At 37.1% G+C, this 25,564-nt stretch overlaps 3 protein-coding genes across 3 annotated transcripts; all 3 read right to left on the bottom strand.

Annotated features, from left to right (window-relative positions):
* Nucleotides 1-2,653: 2,653 nt before the first annotated feature.
* LOC113049562 (nuclear apoptosis-inducing factor 1) lies at nt 2,654-7,221 on the bottom strand. Its single transcript, XM_026211998.1, has 4 exons — nt 7,025-7,221; nt 5,655-5,823; nt 5,057-5,524; nt 2,654-3,905 (listed from the first exon to the last, which is right to left on the bottom strand). The coding sequence occupies exons 2-4, from the start codon at nt 5,782-5,784 to the stop codon at nt 3,463-3,465; spliced, it is 1,041 nt and encodes a 346-aa protein (XP_026067783.1). The 5' UTR covers nt 5,785-5,823; nt 7,025-7,221; the 3' UTR covers nt 2,654-3,462.
* Nucleotides 7,222-7,417: 196 nt separating this feature from the next.
* On the bottom strand, nt 7,418-14,818 carry capns1a (calpain, small subunit 1 a). The gene is made up of 11 exons (XM_026212000.1): nt 14,693-14,818; nt 12,916-12,988; nt 12,434-12,470; nt 11,411-11,503; nt 11,268-11,325; nt 11,117-11,181; nt 10,633-10,701; nt 10,304-10,382; nt 9,875-9,991; nt 7,986-8,044; nt 7,418-7,884 (listed from the first exon to the last, which is right to left on the bottom strand). Exons 2-11 carry the CDS (start codon nt 12,960-12,962, stop codon nt 7,858-7,860), a joined length of 651 nt encoding a protein of 216 aa, XP_026067785.1. The 5' UTR covers nt 12,963-12,988; nt 14,693-14,818; the 3' UTR covers nt 7,418-7,857.
* Nucleotides 14,819-14,939: 121 nt separating this feature from the next.
* Nucleotides 14,940-19,383, bottom strand: alkbh6 (alkB homolog 6). Its single transcript, XM_026211999.1, has 7 exons — nt 19,240-19,383; nt 18,125-18,939; nt 17,984-18,052; nt 17,822-17,882; nt 15,786-15,937; nt 15,614-15,712; nt 14,940-15,529 (listed from the first exon to the last, which is right to left on the bottom strand). The coding sequence occupies exons 2-7, from the start codon at nt 18,185-18,187 to the stop codon at nt 15,260-15,262; spliced, it is 714 nt and encodes a 237-aa protein (XP_026067784.1). The 5' UTR covers nt 18,188-18,939; nt 19,240-19,383; the 3' UTR covers nt 14,940-15,259.
* Nucleotides 19,384-25,564: the final 6,181 nt, after the last annotated feature.

The following is a 25,564-nucleotide window of genomic DNA, read 5'->3' as shown; positions in this document are numbered from 1 at the left end:
CCTTCATAAATGAAATTAACTTGCACATTCATTGCCCATTCACAATCCTCAGTCTCAAAATATCGGACTTTACACAAATAAAACTCACTCTTATTCACTTACATGGCCATATCCTCTTTCGAGCCTTTAGATGACACCCGACCCAGGATTTCTGCACACGTCATGACATCTGCTTGCCCTGGAGACCAGCTCCCATAGGGCACTCACACACACACACACACACACACACACACACACACACACACACAGTTCATCTGCCTACATTAGTGACCCACACCGGACCAGCGTCCTGAGGACAGAGACTCTCTAACTGCATCTGTTGGGCCTTGAGCCCTTTGGGACGACAGACCAGTCCTTTCACACACACACACACACACACACACACACGTACAAAATCTGCTGGCCTTGAGGGAAGTAATGACCTTTGCCCGATGATCAAACTATGTAAATGTGCGTAGGATCGGAGCTGCTGTGCGTGTTTATGTATGTGCAGCTGCTGTGTTCAAGTAAAATGACAGGGATAATCTCACAGAAACAGATCTCATATATTCAGACAAGCGCTCTGTTGAAAACACAGTAAGACAGAGCAGTGTTCTTGAGGTCAGTGTGAGTGGTGAGGGGGGACTCGCATTTGAATCTGGGCCATACATTTTCTCAACCTATTCCCTTCACTCTTTTTACATCTGTGTCAATGAAAAATTAATTCTAAAAAAATAACAAAAACAAACAAATCTATAATGCAATAGTACATAATTTGCTGCATTAAATATTAAATACAAAGCATAATATATATATATATAAATATTTATTCTTTACTGGAATTTTCCCAAGGTGTGGACATCTCATTCAGAAAAAAAAAAAAAAAAAAATTTGGCTCAACTCAACAACTAAAACACTTGAACCTATCAGTAGGTGAAAGTGAGAAACATTAATATGAATATGTCTTAGACAGTACATGTCAGAACAGGTGCACTGAACACACGACTGGCTCATGCAGTTGAATAAACTGGAATGACATGGGCCCCACCGTGAAGCTCTGAACCTCTGAGGAGAAAAAGAGGGCCTCACAGCAGAGGTAGCGTTGGGTTATTAGAGAACCCAGAGTGACAGATGTAGGATAAAAGAGAGGGCAGGAGAATCAGCAGGGGTGAAAGAAAGAGAAGAAAAGGTGAAGAGGTCAGCAGAACAACAGAAGAAGGGGAGGAAAAACAGAGATGTACTTGAAAAAGAAGAAGGATCGATAAATCTATCCGCTGTTGCTTCGCAGTCTGCCTCTTTTGTTCCAGATGGCAACTGATAGAGGCAGGTTTGATGGAGAAATCACGTCGAACCACACATACACTAACGTTTGGGGTCAGCAAGATTTTTTTTATGTTTTTGAAAGACATCTCTTATGCTCACCAAGGCTGCAGTTATTTGATCAAAAATACAATAAAAGTTGTTATATTGTGAAATATAACAATTGTAAATGATCATTTTAATGTGCTGATTTGCTGCATTTTTTTTCAGGATTCGAGTAATAGAAGTTTAAAAGAAAAGCATTTTTTTGAAATACAAATATTTGTAACAAAATAAATGTCTTTACTATTTAATGTGTCCTTGCTGAATGTGCTAAATGTTCTCTTTTTATACGTACAGTACACAAAAACTTATGGAAAATGTTCTTTTCATTGTTTGTTTCACTTGAACAAAAAAGTATTCTTAAAATCAAGAGCAGCTTTAACACGGACCTGAAAGTTTCAAGTTACAAACTTCAACAGGTATACAGGTTACCTATCTTATTGATCTGCCTAATAACTTAAAATAAATGCAAGAGAAACGGTTTTCAAAGACCCAAATGTCACAACAGCAGTGTAATGTAACCTAAACCAAAACCTATTATTGTGTATCCGGTGTGCGGTCCATTAGATGGCCTTTATGATGAATGACTGGTACATTATACAGACATATTCACAATCTGCAGACAGACACAATACAATACTTTTTTTAGCAGAATTCCCTAACCACACAATAGAGGTACCAGCTGCCGTCTTACACACACACAAAGCATTCTCAACCACAGCCCTACATCACACACACCCAACACCACAAGGCATCAGACACACACACACACGCCAGCAGCTGTTTAAGCAGAGCTCTTCAGCCCTGGAGAGCCGGAGAACAATGCTTGAGTTTTAATCACTTCTCCTTCACTCCTGCCTGCAACATCCACTAAGAAGCTGGGTGTCCATGTCAGTATTTCAATATATAGTACAGAAACAAAAACGTGTCCAAAAAAGGAACATAAAATCAGTAGATCTTAAAATACACACTAAACTTTCAATTAAAATTTATTGAAATATCTGACTCACTTATGGAGCTTTAGAAAACAAATTTAGAACCATTTTATTAACCAAACACACACAAAACTCAAACTACTGGAAAACCCAATGACTTTGAAGAAACAAGTGCAGAAAAAAAATCAAATCAATCTTGTGTAAATTCAGACACACACTGCCCTCTAGTGACAAAACTACAGCATTAACAGCTTCGAATATGAAATTCAGTTCCTGAAGATGTACATTTGTCCCAGTTTCTTAAATCATTATACACAAGCATGGGGAATATATATATATATATATATATATATATATATATATATATATATATATATATATATATATATATATATATAAAATACATAAAATATATTAAAAAGATCCACTGGAAAAGAATGTCCCAATAAACAATATTAAACCCATTTTAATGAGATCCAGATGCCTCAAACCTTTACACTTTATACTGGTTTTAGAACAGTTTTAATTGTCCTTATTTAAACACCATTTAATGTGACTGCATGTACTCGTGTATATATAATGTTTCCTGTCGGTGAAAGCTAATAACATCAAATATCACAGAAGCATTGTCTCTCAGAGTTGTAATATGAAACGTGTCTGTGAATAAATATAACAAACTCCTTGCAGCAGCATTAGGATGATTAAATTGCTACAAATACACCTCATTCTCATAACAATCAAGAAATTATTGTGAATGATTACAGGATTTTTAAACTTTTTTTTTCACCAAAACTGGTTACCAATATCCTCAAAATCTCTTGGAATGATATGGGGGTGAGAAAATGATAACAGAATTTTCATTTTGCGGTATTTTTGGGCTCTTCGACTCGTCGACAGATGTTACATAAATGTATACATCAGTGTCGGTCCTGTGAATCTCTATTTGTTGTTGTGGAAGATGATATTACTATAGGCACAAAATAAATCATAATAAAAAAAGCATCTTTAAAACAGTCGTCTTTGTCTTCGCACTTAAATCACAGTATTTTGGCACCCTGACATTGTGCCCTCTGATGGTCACCAAGGTTCCAGTGAGAAGATGTGTCTGTGTTATGTCACACATTTGTAGCCATCCTATCAACAAGCATCACACACTGCACCATCATTTGAATGCTACACATAAATTTCACAATGCAGGTTTGCCGTTGACCTTTTCCTGCAGAATTGTTAGTGTGCCGGAGGCAAAATCTCGCAACACTTGCACAGTGTCCCTCTGTAGCTGCAGTGATTCTCGTGCAAACTCCTGTTGCGTCTCTGCTAGCTGCTGCACTGACTCTGCAAGCAGCTCAAGCGAATGGGAGACGGTGGCTAGAAGAGCATTAGCAGTGTGCTGCTCCTGCACGCTGAGGCTTGCGTTGTGCACTAACTGCCCACGTGAACTGTCTGGCTCCATCCCTGAGAAAGGTGGGGGTCTTTTAATAGAAGGGGTGGCTGTTGAGGAAACGTGTCCAGCACTGCCTCTAGTTGCAATTCCATCCTCCTCAGAGTATGAGTTAGTGACCGATGCCATAGAGGATGATGGGAAGAGGTCACGGTTGTCCTCATCTGAGTCTAAATGGGATTCGGGATCTGTGATCAAACAAGTAAACAGCGTACATCGTATGATCATTTGCTTTTGATAGACATATACAAACAAATATATATATATATATATATATATATATATATATATATATATATATATATATATATATATATATATAGCTTTCATAGAGCTTATAGAGAAAAATGGGCATGAAAAACATAATGTGACTGAAGAAAAGAAAAAAAGAAGCCTGTCATCAAAATGACTGGCTCCATTTAACACCAGAACTGTATGACATGTTGTTAATATCAGACACTAGGCATCTGCCAGCACCGAGAAATTTTGTCTGCTCACTTTAAAAAGTAATGTATTTAATTTATTAAAATAGCAACTGTGAATTCCCCAAGGGCATAGACTTCCTTTCATGTCAGTTTTCCAAGAAGATTTGGGTTTTTTTTTTTGAACAGATGGGATGAAATTATTGCTTTAAATGCAAATTGTTTTTGTAATATTCAGACATTTTACAGAAATTCAATTTACAATGTAATGCAATCAGGAGTCAGGTTAATTTATTATTATTATTTTTTGGAAGAAATGAATACTTGTATTAAGCAAGGATGCATTAAGTTGATCAAAAGTGATTGTAAAAACATGCATAACAAAATATTTATATTTTAAATAAGTGCTGTTCTTGGAATGTTTTAAAAATGTTTTATTCACCTTTGAATTTTTTTTTTTTAAGTATAACTATTTTCAGTGTTTCAGTATATCAGAATGATTTCTGAAGGATCACGTGATACTGAAGACTGAAGTAATGGCCATGGTATATAAGGAATAAATTAAATTTGATATTAAAATAGAAAACAGTTCATTTAAATTGCTATAATAATGTATCGTTTTACTGTATTTTTTGATAGAGTAAATAGTCTTAATGAGTGCAAGAAACTTCTTTCAAACAAATCCTACGAACCCCAAACTTTATAACATTAGTGTTGCTTTTGAAAACATGGCTGATGGTTCATTATTGAGATCAGAGGAAAATATGGGAATCCTTTTTTCAGTTAACTTTTCCTGGTATCAGGTTTGCTGATGTGTACAAAATCATTATTAAACATCAGCAATAATTATCCACTGAAATGCTAAATCTATTGAAATGTTTAACATGATCAAACTGGAATATTTTGAGTTTGTTTACCTCCAGGTTTGGAGCCAGCGTACTGCATCTCACCCCCAGATCCACTTGTAGTAGCAGGCATCCCTCCCACATCCATTCCTCCGCTCGGGGAACTGTTGACCGACTTCATCCCCATAAATCCTCCATCCTCCTCTTCCTCATCCTCACCCACAGTCTCTTGATCATCACCGTGACTGCGAGATCTGGACTGCTGTGTCACTTCCCACGGCCTCTTGTCCAGTTCGAGGATGGATTCTACGATGACTTCCATCGGGGACAGTTCAATATTGGACCGTGCCAATCTTAGGGACACCGAAGCACCGGTCCTCAGGGCGGCCAGTTTACGTTTTGTGTCGCATTTAAGGTCTGACCATTTCTTGATCACCTCCATGATCTCTCTGTCACACTCTCCAATCTCATTAACACGCGCCGTGATCTCAGCCCATTTCCTGCGCTTCACGTCAGAGGGAACGCCGGCGTTAAACTTACCTATGCACACAAAAACAAAATTATTGGAACATTTTAATTGACCATTTATTGGTTTTATAGGGACAACTACTAATTACTGGTGGTTTGCTGAACTAGGCCTAAGTGCTTGTCAAAACGAGGTAAAACTCACCCACAACAATGTGGCGGTTCTTTCGCACTTCGTCCAGCAGGATGTGCACTTCACTGAAGGAGAAACGTGCCTTTCTCCTCTTGAAGCGCACCATGTTGTCTTGTTTGAGGTAGAGCGAAGACACAGACATCTTCACAGCAGAATATCACTCTTTCCAGCTAAAGGGAGTCTGTATTCAGTGTAGAGATGACATATATATATATATATATATATATATATATATATATATATATATATATATATATATATAAACTGCCTTTCAATTAGTTCTACAAACTGCACTGTACAATATTTTAATTTCATTTTACTTTTTGGCCATATAACAATACATATAACAGTATCTGAATACATATTTTCTTTTTTCCTAAACCAATATTTCATATGTCAGGCTTTACAGAAACATTTACTTGTGTTTTATGAAGCCTACTTAGAAACGTGAGCGATTATCTACAACAATTTCTTCACAATTTGTGTTGCAGAATTGACAACATGATCATAAAACCGAATATATAGCAATAACTTAAAAATACCTAAAAAAAAAAAAAAACTATAAATCTCAACACTAACGGAAAATAAAATATTGGGAGTTCACTTAATTTATCTATTTACAACTGTATTATAATTATATAGACATTCAAGCGATCTTTTTGATTAATGTCAGAATGGAAACATTGGCATTTAAAAAAGAATAATGGCATTGTAAATTTAGGTATTTTCTCTGTTAATCTGTTAAATCTGTAAATAAATCACGAAACGTTACAACTAAACATCCATATCCCTCTGTAAGGTGAACGACAGCGTCACCGTGAGTGCCAAATAGTTCAAATTAATTATTCACATCAATAATTCACTTTGTTTTTAGCTACAAGGTGATCTTAACACATGATGAATGTGACGGAAAAAAGAGCGACTAAAACACAGGCTCACTAATTCATTCATTCAATCAATCAAGACCACATTTTCCATCGAGGTGTAACGTTACTATTAACGTACATCTGTAGTTACATAAATACATCGACATAACAAGCACGCGTTCCGTCTTTGTGCCGAGAAGCAGCGCCGTCGTTGTAAAGCAACTGAATTACGTTAAGATTAAACCACAACTACTGGTCGAGTACAAATACTTAATGTTTGTCTCCATAGAATATCATTTTTGTCATAACGAAACAAAACGCTTGGATGCGGAAGTACATTTCGCCCTCATTTTCTAGACACCTACCTTCATCAGTGTCTAGCTATTTAAGCTAGCTAACGTTAGCTATTTTACACGATATATGGCATCACAGTCACTTTATCGGTCAGTTTGTAAACTCATGAAACGCCGTAAGCATATAAAAGTACTTAAGACGGCAACTGCGTGGCATAAATACCTCAGAATGGTCAAATGTAATCAATTTTTTGCGTTGCGCCCCGATATCCAGAAACTTCGTAGAAAGCAGCGTATGCGCTGCGCCTGCGCACTTGCTCGCCTGTTCTCCGTGGCGTAGAAGGGTGGGTGTAGTTACCAGGTCTGACCGCTCCTGTACCAGTGGCGCTGGTGCTCACTAACCCCAATACAATCAGTACACACGCTTTAGCTAAAACGGACGGTAATAGTCCATTTGCTAAAAATTTCGCGTTTTTATCAATACATTTAGGTTTTATTTATAGCTGTTGGAATTAAATATATGCCGGATATAGAATATATAGGAAATAAATATTACAGCAATAAAACATCACTGATCATCAAAAAATTAAACTGATTAAAAACATCAACAAGTTTATCACTTTATACTTTTTATTTAATATAAAATTGCATTTGACACCAGATTTCCATGATGAATTTATGGACATTTATTTTTTTACCCCATTGGCTTCATGCACAAATGGCACCAACTGGCATGAGTATGTAATACAGGTTTGCATATTTAACTGCGCCTAGACTCTTCATTAGAGCATATTTGTTAATTTTCTTTCTTTGGCTAGTTTTCTGATGAACAATGCTACCAATGGGCTAAACGCACTTAAAAAAAATTTAAAAGTAAAACATAAGAGAAGAAAATGCATAAGTGACCCACAAAACCCCAGTGGCTGACCAGCTGCATGCTGGTGTTTCTCTGGAGTTAGTGCTATACTGTGTGAGAAACAAGAGAGCGAGAGCGGTGTAAAGCATAAAGTAATTATTGCGTATAAGCAATGAACTGACTGCAGGCCTTCACATCGCTTAAGAGTACATTGTCAGCTGCAACCACTGTGAAGAGACAAGAGTTCATTTTATAATTACATATAACAGAACATTTTATCCTCAGTAAATTTGATACTAATTTTAAGAGAATGTCAACTTTTTCTTACCTCCTGAACATTGACCTTGATTGTGCCATCATTGTCTTTGTCAAGAGTCTTGAAGGCACCTGGTGTCGAAATATGACACGAGTCAATATGTTTAAATGCTTCATTAATAAAATAATTTAATTTATTCTGTATACATTTACTGACACATAGTTTAAAATCCCATTAAAATCACTAAGCATTTAAAGATAGTTTAAACTGCGCAAACACACTTTAACTTGCAGATCCAAAGAGACATCCCAGAGTCTAAAACAACAATTGATTTAAACCATGCTGAAAAACACCTAATTCCAAAATTACAGGGTTTTTCGACCTAATAAAACTCTTTAAAGCCCCTTTCACACTGCGATTCCGGCAAATACACAGGTAATGTGTCCCAGCAACTGTTCCCGGGTCGCTAGATTTTGCACTTTCACACTGCCAGTGATTACCCGGAATATGTGCATGCTTTCACACACAACCCGTAAAGATCCTGTAACGACACATGACAAAAGGGCGTGACGTGTAATGTACGAGTCGAAAACATTAGACACATTATACTTTCACTGAAACTGGCAAACGGTCTCGGCGTCAGCGCGGAAAGTGAGTAACTAACTGGTCTCTGCTTCATTACAGTTTGCACATATTTTTTCATCAGGAATGTTGATCTTCCTTCAAAACACCTGGTAAAAGAGTTGCGCGATAACATGCGTCATCACTACGACTACGTTCACACAGCGCTCGTTCCGGGACTGAACCCGGCAATGTTACTAGGTCCCCGACCCGGGATCAGTCCCAGAATCAATCCCGGGACATGTTTGCTTTCACACAGAAGGCGACCCAGCAATGTTCCGGCAATTATCCGGGTCCGACATGCAGTGTGAAAGGGGCTTAATAAACATAGTCAAAGAATTAACAAAATGTGAAATTTCCCAAAGCCTGCAGGGGGAGCAAGAAGTAACTGAATTGAGTAAATTTGACAAAATACCCTCAAATCCTCATCAGCTGCCCTTTAAAATGCATGAAAATTGATTAACGAACACGATTTTCTTTCTTGTTTTGACATCCCTATAGCCTTTAAGTTACACCAGAGAGTTTTAATACTTGCAATGGACCTTTTTCACATTTCCGGGTTTCTCAGCAGCGGAAGTTGTGTTAACTTATATAATTTATAAAAAATAAAACATTTTTTTTTTGCATTCCCATTTGCTCAAATAGCAAAAGAAACACTCAATGACACTGTTTTCATGACTTTCAATAAAAGGAAAAAAAAACACGTCACATTTACCATCCCTCCTGTGGCCTTTCAATTATTATTATTTTTTTTTTTTGATACAAAGGTGATATAATACAAATTATTTTATTACATTACATTATTATGTTTTGTTGTTACAAATGTGCACATATTTAAAAAAACTAAAAACTTTTAAAGGCTTTACGATACTGATGACTGTTAAGCGTGTCATTCCATCAGTCTTGTGGAAAGGGTCGACTGCTAGTCAGAGACATGTGGCAATGGGGGAGGGGGAATTCTGATTTTCGAAAGCATTTTGTTGGACAAACATTTGTAGTGCTTGAGTTTGCAAGCTGAGTCATAATTCAACTCGAGCTGTACACTACTGCATGGTTTCAAAGCAGACACTGACTAAAGAGCACAAAACTTATATAAAGTGCCTGCATATCTTAAGAGTGAACAAGAAGTTAACCAAGTAGCTGTCATTTTATTAAGTGGCTACAAAACAAGCCATCTTTTAGATTCAAGAAAACAAGACAAGTCAATGCATACATTTCCAGATCCTGTTACTCCCTTATTTCCTTTTCTTTGCTCACTATACTTTATGTACTCCAGAAAGAAACTAATTAAACTATGAACTATAAACATAAAAAAAGACCTGATTCTAGAATCAACTTACGGCACATGGCATCAAGTCTCACAAGGCAACCAATGTAATTGTCAAAGTCCATGTTTCCACTCTCATCGCTATACCGGCGAATAATCATCTGAAAGAGCTGATCATTCAAAGGGAAACCTGTCAGAGTTACAAGAGGCAGAAAATTATTTTGAGTACGAATAAAGTTCAAATGTAAACAAAGGTGTATGTTTGCAGTGTAATTTACAACAGCTTCAAACGCAGCTCAGCCAATCAGAATCAAGGACCGGAACTTTCCGTTTCATAATATCTTATTTTTACCAATAAATTCTCATGCTATCTTATTAAGACCTTTATGTTATTAATATACACACTGATCCAATGAAGACTACATTAACTTTTTAATGTATTTTTGATTTATTAATGTCCCCAGTACAGATGGTGATAATGTGATGCACAATGGGTGTTTACCTGCAGCTCTGAAGGCAGCTGGAAGCTCATCTGCTCCAATAGTTCCTGATTGATCCCTGTCATAACTCTTATAAACTCCCTATAAAACAGACACTCAATTATGTAAACTGGGTTATCCGAATGTCTCAATGTTTCAGTCTTTCATCTATTTAGTCTTAATACAGAGTTTCTGTTTTACAGTCATAGCGAAACATTTAACTCTTTAATTAGCAATATGAACCAAACCAAAACACCGAAACTAACAAATACACAGCTTAGTAAATCAAAACTCTATTTGAAAATCACACAAAGGCAAATCTTCCAGCTGTGGTGTTACATCTTCTACTCACCTGCCATTTCTTGATGTTGTTCCAGAGGTGTTTAAACTCATGGAAGCCCAGTTTACCCGTGCTGTCACTCTGGGGCACAGTGTCAAGATCAAACTCCATCAAGCAATCGCAATACCAGCTTCAAAGACTATTGGTATGGGTATTCATTGGTTAATTTATATTACATTTGATGTCACTTAATATCTGTCTTTCATACCTTACATTATAATATTGTGTTGCCTAAATTCACTTGTAGCATCTAAAAACAGTCTTCAAACTGAATGGAAACTTCCAGGTAGTCCCCTCTAGGACGCTGGCCCTTTAGACACCTCTGATCTAAAATGACTGATTTTATGCTTTAGTTTTATTAAAATTATACAGCCATTTACAAGTTATCCGCCATGACAATAATTATTGCTTTATCAGTATTCACCAGAATTGTTGTAATAGATTTTCTAGTAAAATCACTGTCTTTGTTGTGTTCAGATCAAATGAGGCAGGATACATCCATGACAGCCACCATACTTCTACATGACTCGATGGTAAAGCCATCTGTCTTCAGATCACCATCTGCAACAACACAAAGGCCAGAGAGAGTTAGCATCATATAGCAGCAAACAACAGGCTACACACACATACACACATAAACCACTCACGTTTGGAAATGATTTTGTTGAGGATATTCATCAGTTCAGTGGGACTTACTTCCATGTCCTGAAACCAAAGGAAATGTTTGCGATTGCCAGTGTTTAATGTAGGTACTGGTGTTTATAGAAATAATTGTCTGTCAAATACTAACATCTCCAGCGAGCTGCTGGAACACTCTGCGGAACTGCTTCTCCTCTTCAGACTCATTGGCCTCAGCATAAGCCAGTGGTCTGCGGGGTGGGGGCTGGGGAGGGATGGCAATATTATCAGCATCTCTCCACACATAAAAAATCCACTGACTGTATAACCACAACCCTAATGCAAATATTCGTAATGTTGAAAGAACTCTTGATCTCTCATATTTTGACTAAGTAATCCAATGTCTCTCTAGATGACATAATGGACCAATGTGTGTTACTCTACAGCATCTTTAAGATACAGACATTACTTCCATGAATGTTAAGCAGTTTGCTTTATTTATTGAAACATCAAAAAGGCATTAAACTAGATAACTCTACATGGTGTTTCTCTAACTCAGTTTTTAGCAAGAACATGCACTTCTATCACTATAAGGGTCAAATATGTGACACTCAATAATCTTTCAAGAAATGGATCAATCGGTTAATAATAAATCAACAGAGACTGAGCAATATGCATGTGCATATCTATTGCCCTATTATCGGTTTATCAACAAACAATTTAATTGTTTAATCAATATTTCTTTATCAGTTATTGGTAAACTTGTATATCTAATAATAATATGTTTTAATATAAAATGTATTTTAAATTATTTACATTTCTTTTTTATTAAAAAACTGATAATTTATTTATTGATTATTTTGATTTATTATATATTTACTTGCTGATAACTGATAGTTTGATTGATTTATAGATTTTTTAAAATTAATTTATAAAAAATTTTATTGATCAAATTTTGACTGAGTAAATAAATATCACAAATGATTACGGAGTGGCAACTGTGGGACATATATTTATATCCATTAATTATTGAATTTTCAAAGAATTCAAAGAAATTATGTAATTCTGCAGCAATAATACATATTTATCTCACAATTATACTGAATGTAAACATTGGAGCTTTTTTGAAATGGGTCAGTTATGACTGACAACAAGCATCAGACACACTTATGTATAATACTACACTGTTACTCACAGGATCTGAAGGCACAAACTGGCCAGGGTCAATATTGCTGTGGGAACAAGATAAGAAGGCATAGTTATGCTTTCATATTAATTTCACATACACAAGAAGTCACAGCTGTATAAGTACATAAAGCTGGTTCCGTGATTGGTAGTAAATCGCCATCACCTGCTTTCAGATGGAGCGGCATTCAATACACAAAGCTGTAGTTCACTGACAAGCTATGCAATATCGCGTTCATAATCAGATGTTATTCATCTGCAATTATGAATGTGATATATGGCTCTGTGTAGTAAATGCCACTCCACCTGAAAGCAGGTGATGGCGATTTACTACCAATCACGGAACCGGCTTTACTGACGAGATGTGCTAGACAATCGCATATGATTAATTGCACAGCCCTAACACTAAATAAATTAAATGGCAGTATAATATAAACTGTTTTATGTACTGAAGAAGGAAGAGAAAGAGTCTGTAGTGAAATATTGCCTCACCTGACCACATCAATAATGCCTCCAAGAAGTTTCTTGGCTAGAAACATTTTGTGGCACAAATGGTTCAGTCACTCTAAAGGAAAAAGAGAGAAAGAATTGTTATACAACACACATACAGTGGAAATCTAAATCAGACCTACCTACAGTTTTCTAAATTTCAAGGTCACTGCTAAGTCCTATCAGAAGTCATGCTAAAAGGAGGATATTTTTTTTCTTAGGCATATTGTAAAGTACAGTATAGAAAACCTATGTAAGATATATATATAGAACTCGAGAACAATTACAGATACCTCAAAGTTATTGGTGTTAATCTGGTCCCTGGTCCTAATTTCTTCAATTACATGACAACCCCTATTTATCTGACAACCCCTATTGCAAGATTGTGGGCTGCTCTAAGGTGACTGAAACCCTGTGACATAAGGCTGTCCAGATGAAGGCTAAAGGGGTGACTCTTTCGGACATTGCAATAGAAGCTAGTCTTCCAAGTCTTTGATTTCTTGAATTTTATAACTTTACATTTACATTACTAATTAAAGTCTCCCAAATAGGCTGGTCGTCCACATAAGACAAATGCATGAGAAGACAGGATAATGCAGAGTCAGACTAAAAGTGCACTCTGCAGCGACAAAGCCACTCATCAGCAGAAAGAATCAAAATACTAAGATCACTTTTGCTGAGGAGCATGTTGTGTGGATAAAGGACGACTGGTCCAAGGTTCACTTTAGTGATGAGAGCAGATTTCATTTATTTGGGGCAGATGGGATGCATTATATTCGGAGTCGATATCAGTGAAAGGTGGAGGAGGAAGTATCATGCTTTGGGGAATGTTTTCTCATACAGATGAATGGCAGTGTGAATGCAAATGTTTTATCAGAACCTCCTGTGGTAACCTGCAGTTTCTATTCTGCAATCATCTCCCAATCAGCCTGCAATTTTCCCTGTTACACTACAAAATTGGTAAAGCAGTTCCTTGAAACTAAGAAATAAAATGGCGAGCCCATAGTGTTGATTTTAGCAACAAAGTTATGTCTAAGAACCCCATTACAGCTACCAAACTATGAAACAGAGTGGAAGAAGAGTGTATCAAGATGTGTGTGTGTGTGTGTGTGTTTATGTATGTACATATATTGTAACTAACTGCACCAAACCAACCTTAAATCAGTTAATACATAATTGTTGAAACGTTTAATACAAAAAAGTGAGCACACTGGGGGTTGCCAATGTTAATCATCTCAGTGTTGACTCAATGCGGACACACCTATTACAAATATGTCTGTCCCCCGTCCATCCACCACCCAGACCGCAGATGAAGAAAAACCTCAATTTCAACGCGAAGAACGTATAAACTGGCATTAAATTACTCTTAGATAACCGTTTGCAGCAGATTGAAGGGTGTAGGGGTAATTTAGGGGCGTTTTCAACTTTTCAGATCGCTTTAAATACGAACTGTACACGGCGTAATTTTCTTGCCGAATATCTGTTTTGTAGGCAGAAATCTTGTCCAGAAAACAGCATTTGTAAGTCCTTTTAAAAATGGTTGGCATTTAACTAATAATCTGAGCAATCAAGTATGAACGTATTATTAGATACTCAACTAAATTTGGATGGGAGTTAAAATGCTAACACGCTAAACCAGCTAACGTTCTCAATCATGACTCCGCATTAAACAAGGAAAAGTAGTAAGTAACATGAATTTACCTGACAATATTTTTTGCTACTACACGTGTTAATATATTTGTTATCTTGCTGTTAAGGGCGTACAAAAGATTAAACTCACCAGTTAGCAGCTGAAGGTAATGTAAACTGTCGTCTGTCACACGGCAGTGGCAGTACACATCTGACAGGATACGCAAACGGCGTAAAGCCAGAGTGAAACCACCAACACCCATAAGAACGACCATATTTCCATGAATTTAAGGAGGGGAAGACTTATTAAAACCTGAGCGACGAGTTCTATTTTGCATGTCAGACTGGTACAGAATTATACAAGTGTGTAAAAAATAAATAAAGTCAACAACAGTACATAAATACAGCAATTTATTCATGTTGCAAAACATCCATTTATTACCTTTAAGCTAAAAATGGTCAATGTAGATCCATCTGTAAAAGATTAGACAACCCTGTATAGACTTAGCTTAGAGAGGACAAATATTTCAAAGGCTGTCACATACATGCCACCCAGTAAGGTATCTATAGTAAAATATCCTTACAGACACTAATGCTCTGCATGTACAATAATATATTGTAGTCACTTTGTGTATTGCATTTTCACACTTTGCTTTGAGGGTGTAAACATGTATAACTTGTTTGTCTGGTTCAAAGTTCAGGCAAGTCTCTGAATGTATTACTTCTTGCCAAGCAACAAACTGGCCCGGATGACTTTGGGAACGTTGCGAATGGTAAGAGAGACTCTGGTGCTACGGGTCAGCGTGTCCCCCAGCTGAGCCCCTGTTGATGAGAGGTTCACCACATGATCTGACAAAATATCCTCACAAACTCCCTGAATACCGTGCAGATAAAGCTTGTACATGTCATCCTGGAGAATCAGCAGACTTCTTTGTTGTACCAACAGTGATAGCATGTAGCGACTTTCTTCTGTTTGAGGAATTTCAGACTACAGAGAGAAGAGGAGAACGTAAGAGACTGGTGCGCTTGTGTTTGATAGTTTAATTGTTTACCTGAGCTTGTCTGCTGCTACCTGAGTCTGACAAATAGGCTTGTAGAAATCCAGAAGTGTATGAGAACCCAGACTGATAGTTGTTACAGTGGGGTGGTACAGTGGTCCATCCTCATGAGGCTGAGGAAGGCGGAACGAAGGTTAAAATGAAAATAGGTGTGTTGGAATTTAAAAGGTAATGCACTCTCTTTACCATAATTCCCTCCCCTGGCCTGTATTCATTTACAAGCACATGATTAGCTGTCTTTCCAGCAAAAGCTCCAAGAGACGATATTTTCTCTGTGTACTTTAGAAGCCAATCAGGGAGTTTCTCAGCAAGCATTCCTTTGGGATTTGGCAATCCACCTGGGAAAAATCAACCAATCAATCAATTTATTTTGTTTTGTTTCTTTGTTTTTTAAAGGGGTCATCGGATGCCCGTTTTCCACAAAGTGATATGATTCTTTAGGACCTTAATAAAAAGTCTATTACATACTTTGATTACAATTTCTCAATGGCAGTGTAAAAAAAACAAAAAAACACCCATTTTACCCTGTGAAAATCAGCTCTGTTTTCAGCATGCAGTTCTAGTCCATATTGTTTTAAATGCTAAAGCAAAAGTAACGTTAATCCTCTGTGACTTCATCAGTTTAGATGTTGCGAGTAAATGATGACTGCTATGTTCGTTATAACATCCAGCAACAGAACACCTCAATCACTAAATCTGAGACATTCTTGTCTTCTTCTAATGAGTCGACACAATGATGGACAGCTCACACTCAGGGCAGGTGTATGGTAAGACAGCCTTGTCAATCAACTATTGTAGGAGGGGCCTGTGCAGAATTCTGACAAGAACCTGATTTCAGAAAGGGGATTTTAAAATAGGGATTTTTAAAAAAGCAGTCGGTGGATTTTTATCATTATAGGGTGTATGTGTAAAAATACTTCCAACACACATTTATGTTCAAAGTAAAAAAAAAAAGTGCATTTTGCATCCGATGATCCCGTTATATATCCCCTTCAGCTCAGCTACTTACCCTGAAATCTTGTTAAAGTGAGAAGTACTGAATCTATGTCAAGAATTAAAGAGTTACAAGTACACAGGCCACAGCTTCTAACAAATAATTTGTGAAGAAATATTTCCAGTACATGAACAGGCTAACATTTTTTATACCATCAAACAGAAAAAGATAAAGTAAATCAGACACTAGGGATTAACCCTATAATATAGCATACGGTGTCATATTTGATAGATTATAATATATATATATATATATATATATGAATTCTAAAAATATCCATCTTCAGGTTGTGGTACACATCTTTTTGCTGAGAAAACTTTGATCATTTTTATAAAATAAAAAAAAACATAAGCATAACTTTTATATCGTTCGTAATATTCTAAAATGAAAATATTTTAAGTCATACTACTAAGACATATTAAGATTTTTGCTCAGTTTGAGTCTCTGAACAAATTTTTTTTTGAAGTTACTGTATAGGCCGTAAAAGCATGACACATCAAATATGATACAAAACATTAAAGGGATTGTTCACCCAAAAATTAAAATACAGAATAAGGTCAGAGAGTGCTAGAGTTAGAGGGTCAAAATAAAGATGTAAGAGATATGTGTTTATCATATTTTTGAAGATGGCTGAGGACTCAGCTGCTCTCATCGAGTTGGGCAGGTAATTCCACCAGAAGGGAACATTTAATTCAAAAGTCCTTTTAAGTGATTTTTTGCCTCTTCGGGATGGCACAATAAAGCGAAGTTCACTTGCAGAACACACAGACAAAAAATAAATAAAAAATAAAATTCACTTTTGACAACAAAAAGTATTCTCGTAGCTTTGTGAAATAAAGGTTGAACCACTGATGCCACATGAAGAATTTTAAAGATGTCCTCCTTACTACATTTCTGGGCCTTGTGTAAGTGAGATCTGTTGCTGTCTATGTAGGGCCAGAAAGCTCTTGGATTTCATCCAAAATAGCTTAATTTGTGTTCCAAAGATAAACGAAGGTCTTGTATACGGGTTTGGAAAGACATGATGGGGAGAAATCAATGACAAAGTTGTAATTTTTAGGTGAACTATCCCTTTAAACTTTATTCTTATTATCACTGAAATAAAAGTTCCAGTGATAAATAATAAATTGTTCTATTGGAAAAAAAAAAGGGGGGGGGGGGGTTGACTATTTCAGACTTCACATGGTTAAGTAAGTATTTGCATTGATTAATTGCGTTTGTTACTGACCCCAGTTCTGTAGCCTCCTCCCTGACAACTGGGTCCACTTGGGCTTGGGAGCTCTGTATACCTTGCAAAAGAGACACAGACCAGTGTATAAAGCACTACTGATATGTTATATAGGTGCAGATTGCAGCATTACAGGAAAATCGGGCCATTTAAAAGTCCTACCTGCTGCAACAGACACTCCTCCTCAGCCTCCGTTATAAAATTTGGAACATAATAAACAGTTGGAGGAGCCTAAATATAAATCACGTGATTAAAAACAATAACATCCGTTCATTTCAAAATAAAAAATGTCAAATCTCTTACCTCCGTCACAATGAACTTTTCCAGGTCAGCAGAAATGTTACACGGATTTGCCGTCGCTGTCATCACGTCAATATTTAACCATTACAGATTTATCGGCAATGCAAGAAACTGTCATGACACACGCGAGTCTCTAAGCAAGCATTCTATGACTAAACCTTAGTTTAAAAAGTGCTTCGTTAATATTTACAGTAGCATCTAAGTTTTAAATCACTGAACTGTTGCTGAATGAGCGGGATTGTTCATCGACGTGAGTGGTTTCCTCGTGTACTCTAGTAGTGATAAGTGTGACTCACCGTCGCCCTCTACAGGTTTGGAGCGGAAGCGCACATTAACAGAGGGCGCTGTGACCATCAACATGAATCGTCAAGATTGTAACGTTACGCATGTAGCATAATTTGGATCAACAGCAGACCATGGCGTGCAGGGAGTAGCTACACGAACGCCTCCAAAAGACTTAAGACAAAATTTATTTACTTAATCAAATACATTTATTTATACTATTATATGTTTTGCATTTAAGTAAAGTAGGTTATAAAATAGGTTACCTGTGTTTATGGGTTCTAACTATATGGACTACCTTTCTCCCCAGTTCCAGCTGAAAGACCCCCTCCTTCTCGATCTCTTCTTTTCAAATCAACTCCCAATTCGAGCCTGCAGCTCTGCAGCTCTGGTTTCCATGGCAACGCAGAGCAAGAGCCACGTCTTGAATCAGCCATGGTTTCCTTCATTAATAGTTATTGATCAAGTGTGATAATGCTAACCACATCAACCCAGGAGCACAGTGCATGACTGCATATGCCTGTCGCTCTTGACCACTGGAAGCAGAGAAAGAAACAGCAAAGCATGTAAATGTTGATACTGGCCACTGCAGTGTGTGTTGCATAAACTGAGCAAGACCAACAACTGTGAAGCACAACATATAAATGTGTAGCATAATAAACAACGTACACGTTTCAAATGTATATTTCATGCATACTCCTGCAAAAAAACACAGTGATTTAATGTTTTAGCTGACGGGGTTGCCAGATATGCTGCTCAGTGCTTCATGCATCATTAGAAATGCTGTGAATCATTCTGAAAAAGCAGCTAGAGTGAGTGGGGTAATATGTATTTACCTGGTAGTAGTGTTGCGGTTTTTGGGGGAGTTTGGGTTGCCAGGGTTACGCAGAAATAGTGATGAGATCGTGACAGGAATACGCCTGTGTTCTGACACTCTCCTCAAAGCCATGCTCCACACAAACTTGTCGCCTTGACAACATGATTTAATGATGAGATCCTCCCCTACAACTATCTTTGAAAACCAGACACCTCTATACAGTAATCTCACAGATTACTTCAGTACATCCTTCTCCTATGATTAGACGAGACACAGTTCTGCCATTTCAAAAGGGGAAGACTGGATTGTATTGCGCACAAACGGTCTGCATTTCTGATGACCTTGAATGCAGATGAAGGTGACACAGCATCACATTTGTAACTAAAAATCACAGTTACAGCTAAACAGTCCAGAGGAAACTGGACCATTGTGTAATGTTCTTATTATTCATTCATTATCTGTTATTAATGAGATCTTATGCACTGTGTTTTAAATGTTTAACTGGTGTTGCATAAATAATCACAAATATCCATATTAATAAAGAGATTTTGAAATTTGAAGATGTTGCACTGAAATTGCTGCAGCATTGTACAAGTCACTTGATAATATCCACTACTAATGAAGTAGTGTCATGAACTCGTGACATGTTCAGTATTGCCTTAATGTTTTGTACTGCTACAGGGAAGTCGTGACCTAGTGGTTAGAGAGTTTGACTCCTAGGGTTGTGGGTTTGAGTCTCGGGCCGGCAATACCATGACTTAGGTGCCCTTGAGCAGGGCACTGAACCCCCATCTGCTGCCCACTGCTCTGGGTGTGTGTTCACGATTTGCCTGTGTGCACTTTGGATGGGTTAAATGCAGAGCACAAATTCTACATACTTGGCTGTATGTCATGTCACTTTCACGTAATCATGTCTTATCTATAAATGTATGCAGTACTGCCAACATACTGGACCCTCTGTGTAAGCATATAAAATGTAAGACAGTAGTGAATTTAAAAGCTGCTACAGTGCAGACAGCACACTGAATGAATGCGAGGACATGCAAATCCCTTTTTGCTTAAAAGGCATTACCTTTCAGAGCTTTGGAGGGTTGAACATGCATTTTCAAATCATTTTGTTTAGAATTTGCAACAATATTTGTGCACTGTAAAAGAGATTGATATAGAGAGGCATAAAAATACTGAATAAGAAATTGTTTTGGAATCAACATATATAATGATTTTTTGCTGCTGATTCCGATTTCCAAAATCAAAAAAAATAAATAAATAAATAAAAATCTTAACACAGATACGCAGAATTAAAAACAAACAAGCAAACTCACAACATGCGTACATATGCAGAATGAAAATAATTTGGATCTTAAAAAAAAAAAAAACATAAGCATCTTGACACATAACCAATCAACCATGTTCCAATACAACAGGTGCTGAAATATCAACAAGTTTAAAAATTCATGTCCGTGAAACATTACACTCTCTAGTAGGCCCTTTTTCTGTCACAGCAGATGCCTGATTTATCGGGTGAGTAAGACACGCTTTTAATGAGGTGTTGTGTGCAAAGGAAATATGTACTTGTCTCCTGTGGGACCTGTGAAGTCACTCTGACCTGTATTACATGGTAAAATAACACATCGGCATATGCAAGTTTGAGACCTCACACCCTGACATTAGACTACCGACCTGTTACATTCCTTTTGTCTGCTTTGTGGATATTTTCTTGCATTATTGGACATTTTTACATGAATTTCTTAAAACACATGCTGCTATGAGACCGAAAGTATCCAAATGCAAAGGTCATAATGATCAAAATCTGAATTCTGAAGTTACAAAGGACTGGAAACTAGATATCTTCATGGTAAAATAACCTCCCTTTGATCTTTTATTTTCATCAAACATTGAATTTAATAAGTTGTCATGAGCCTTGTGTAGAGAAAATTAGCCCTTGGGTCTGGTATAATGAAATGTGCTGCTACTAAACACCAACAGAAAACAACTGATTTTATTACTCACAGAGTTGGTACTCAGGGCCTATAAATTAGTTTTATTTCTCTAGAATAATTGGCTAGGGTACCAATAAATTATAATTATTATTATTAAAAGTAAAAAAAAATTACAGTCAGAGGACAAATGAACAGTAAAAAAAAAACATTTGTTACAAAACCTAGTCTTTAATTGATACACTGTACAACTATATAGCCTAGCATTTGGGGAGCAATTAACTAACATCATTTGTAGCTGCCGTGTTTTAATAATGTCAGAGCTGAGGGTATGGTCAAATGCTTTCACTTTAACAGTCCTTTTCTGTCTGTCATTAAGCACTGGAAAGTTAATCGTTCATCCTTAATAATCCTATTTTCCGTAAGTATCATTGGGAATTCCAAATTAGTGAATTCTATTCAATCCTAAACAGTAATTTTATTATAGGTTCGTTTGAAAATTCTGAAATTATAGTGAATCGGTTCAATCTTAATGGTGTGTTCCCTCAAAGTCCGATGCATTAGAGAATAAAAATATTTCCCTGATTCAAATCCCTGTATTGTTTACTGTTTTCACCTCAGTTAGCCTTAAGGATGTTTTTGTTGTATCACTCTATTGTTCATGCGTTTAGTCTTTTTGTGCCAGAAATTCTTTTCAGTATGAACTATTTAAAATATCATTAGATCGTTTTATTATTTATTTAAAAAGTATGCTCAAATGCAGTTTTTTTTGTTTGTAGCTTGTAGTGTAGCTAAATCTTTTATCACTACGAATAAGTATAGGCATATAGCTTGGCAAGGTACAATTTCAAAGTAGCAATAAGAACAATCAGTAGTATCTGAGGTGTGTCTTCAACGTATCAAATATGGGTAGCACTTTATTTTACAGTCCTGTTCCTCATGTACATACTATGTACTTATTATAGTAATTACAATAACTATGTAATAACTAGGTACTAACCCTGTACCTACCCCTAAACCTAATCCTACCCCATGAAGTTACCTTGTGTTACCAGAACTTTCTTAGATAAATACACTGTAAGTACACTATAAGTACATGTTAGTAAACGTAATGTAAAATAAAGTGCAACCCAAATATGTATGTGTCTCTGAGTGTGTGTGTGTGTGTGTATAGCAGGCACACAACACACATTTATAGTAATAATAATTTGTTACATTACATAGTGCTTTTCTAGGCACTCAAAAGGCTTTACATTGTAAAAGGGGGTAACTCCTCCACACCAGCTTGTTGGGGAGTGATAAAGCCAATCAGCAGATATGGGGTTTTTTAGGAGGCCAAGATGATCAGAGGCCAATTGGCAAATTTAGCTAGGATGCTGAGGTCACACCTCTACTCTTTTCGAAAGAGATCATGGGATTTTCTAATGACCACAGAGAGTCAGGACCTTGTTTAATGTCTCATCTGAAGGAAGGTGCTTGTTGAAAGTATAATGTCCCCATCACTACACTGGGGTGCTGGGACCCGCTGGGATGGCTGAACACCCCTGCTGGCCTCACTAGCATCTCTTCCAGCAGCAACCTAGTTTTCCCGGGAGGTCTCCCATCCAGGTACTGACCAGGCTTTAGCTTCAGTGGGTGAACAGTCTTGGGCTACAGGATGACATTGCTGTTGGATATTGATCTTTAACGTAGGCTGTAGCACTGAGGTCTAGAATGGCATCTTTTGATTCATTGTTTACAGGCATAATCAAGGAAACATACCACGTATGAACATCCACACAGAATGCAATTTACAGCAGTCTCACTGCCATGGCAACTGCTGAGGCGGTCGAGAAGCGATCACTTTAAATTCTTACCTTATGGATCTCTCTTCATTATTATTTTAAAGATTTGGTGAAAATGGTTGAGGAAATGTTAATAACGATAATAATAATACACATTTAATGTTTTTTTTTTTATTACATAAAATCTTATACAATGTCATCCCTTTACAATTTTTTTATATAATTTATTCTTATATCCTAACACTGCAAAATTAGATAATTTATTTTTTAATATCTTTCTGCAGATTTATTCAATGTTAGCATAAAATGTGTCAACAAGAAATAAGCTGTAAAATAGCTAAGACTGGGATTCATCAGATATACGAGTGTGTGAGAGGTAAGGGATGAAGAACAGGACAATTGAGGTACGGCTGCAAGAGGTATCCAAGGCAACCAGGTAACCACATCAGCTCAACAGTACAAAGATACAGGTCCTTCTAAAAAAATTAGCATATTGTGATAAAAGTTCATTATTTTCCATAATGTAATGATAAAAATTAAACTTTCATATATTTTAGATTCATTGCACACCAACTGAAATATTTCAGGTCTTTTATTGTTTTAATACTGATGATTCTGGCAAACAACTCATGAAAACCCAAAATGCCTGTCTCAAAAAATTAGCATATTTCATCCGACCAATAAAAGAAAAGTGTTTTTAATACAAAAAAAGTCAACCTTCAAATAATTCTGTTCAGTTATGCACTCAATACTTGGTCGGGAATCCTTTTGCAGAAATGACTACTTCAATGCGGCGTGGCATGGAGGCAATCAGCCTGTGGCACTGCTGAGGTGTTATGGAGGCCTTAAGCTCATCCAGAGTGTTGGGTCTTGCGTCTCTCAACTTTCTCTTCACAATATCCCACAGATTCTCTATGGGGTTCAGGTCAGGAGAGGAGTTGTCAGGCCAATTGAGCACAGTAATACCATGGTCAATAAACCATTTACCAGTGGTTTTGGCACTGTGAGCAGGTGCCAGATCGTGCTGAAAAACAAAATCTTCATCTCCATAAAGCTTTTCAGCAGATGGAAGCATGAAGTGCTCCAAAATCTCCTGATAGCTAGCTGATTTGACCCTGCCCTTGATAAAACACAGTGGACCAACACCAGCAGCTGACATGGCACCCCAGACCATCACTGACTGTGGGTACTTGACACTGGACTTCAGGTATTTTGGCATTCCCTTCTCCCCAGTCTTCCTCCAGACTCTGGCACCTTGATTTCCGAATGACATGCAAAATTTGTCCAAAAGTCCAGTGCTGCTTCTCTGTATCCCAGGTCAGGCGCTTCTGCTGCTGTTTCTGGTTCAAAAGTGGCTTGACCTGGGGAGTGCGGCACCTGTAGCCCATTTCCTGCACACGCCTGTGCACGGTGGCTCTGGATGTTTCTACTCCAGACTCAGTCCACTGCTTCGCAGGTCCCCCAAGGTCTGGAATCGGTCCTTCTCCACAATCTTCCTCAGGGTCCGGTCACCTCTTCTCGTTGTGCAACGTTTTTTGCCACACTTTTTCCTTCCCACAGACTTCCCACTGAGGTGCCTTGATACAGCACTCTGGGAACAGCCTATTCGTTCAGAAATTTCTTTCTGTGTCTTACCCTCTCGCTTGAGGGTGTCAATGATGGCCTTCTGGACAGCAGTCAGGTCGGCAGTCTTACCCATGATTGCGGTTTTGAGTAATGAACCAGGCTGGGAGTTTTTAAAAGCCTCAGGAATCTTTTGCAGGATTTTAGAGTTAATTAGTTGATTCAGATGATTAGGTTAATAGCTTGTTTAGGGAACCTTTTCATGATATGCTAATTTTTTGAGATAGGAATTTTGGGTTTTCAAGAGCTGTATGCCAAAATCATCAGTATTAAAACAATAAAAGACCTGAAATATTTTAGTTGGTGTGCAATGAATCTAAAATATATCTAAAAACTTTAATCATTTACATTCTCTTCTGCTATTGCCCAAATTTATTCAACCTAGTCTTAACACCCATAGAGTTGTTTTCTGGGCTATAATCTGTGTCAGTGCATTACATAAATGTTGTTTTGCATTTCTTATTGCTTATGAGCCTCACACATACACACACATTTTTGCTCTTAGCGACCTAACAGCATCACAGGCAGGCGTTATGATTCATACTGATCTTGCCATTCATCATAATGACACTTCAACCACGCCGTCAGACTGCAGCACTGCAGGACCATACCGCTTCCACACAGCATCACCACAACCAACAGTGTGTGTGTGTGTGTGTGTGTGTGTGTGTGTATGTGTGAGAGTGTGTGTGAGAATGAAAGAGAGAAGAAAGGAGCTTCAAAATCAGCTCCTTTTGGCTCTGCTACACATGCAGTATGCTGTGTGATGCTATTTGGATAAACTGTTTGTTTACGTGTAATATAACAGTTAAATATAGTAGCCTATAATTTTAAACAGTAGTAAATATAATAGTTAAATATAGGCTACAATCATCTTCAACACCACAAAGACTAATAAGAATTATTGCAAAAAAAAGTAAAAGAAAAGAAAAAAGAATAACAATTCATTAAAAAAAAAAAAAGTATATTAAGAAATCTTGTTTAGACAATGTTAATTGTA

The sequence above is a fragment of the Carassius auratus genome, chromosome 30 (assembly GCF_003368295.1).
Source record: "Carassius auratus strain Wakin chromosome 30, ASM336829v1, whole genome shotgun sequence".
NCBI classification, from domain to species: Eukaryota; Metazoa; Chordata; class Actinopteri; order Cypriniformes; family Cyprinidae; genus Carassius; species Carassius auratus.
Note: the sequence above shows the minus strand (reverse complement) of the source record. Positions and strands in the feature narration are given on the sequence as shown.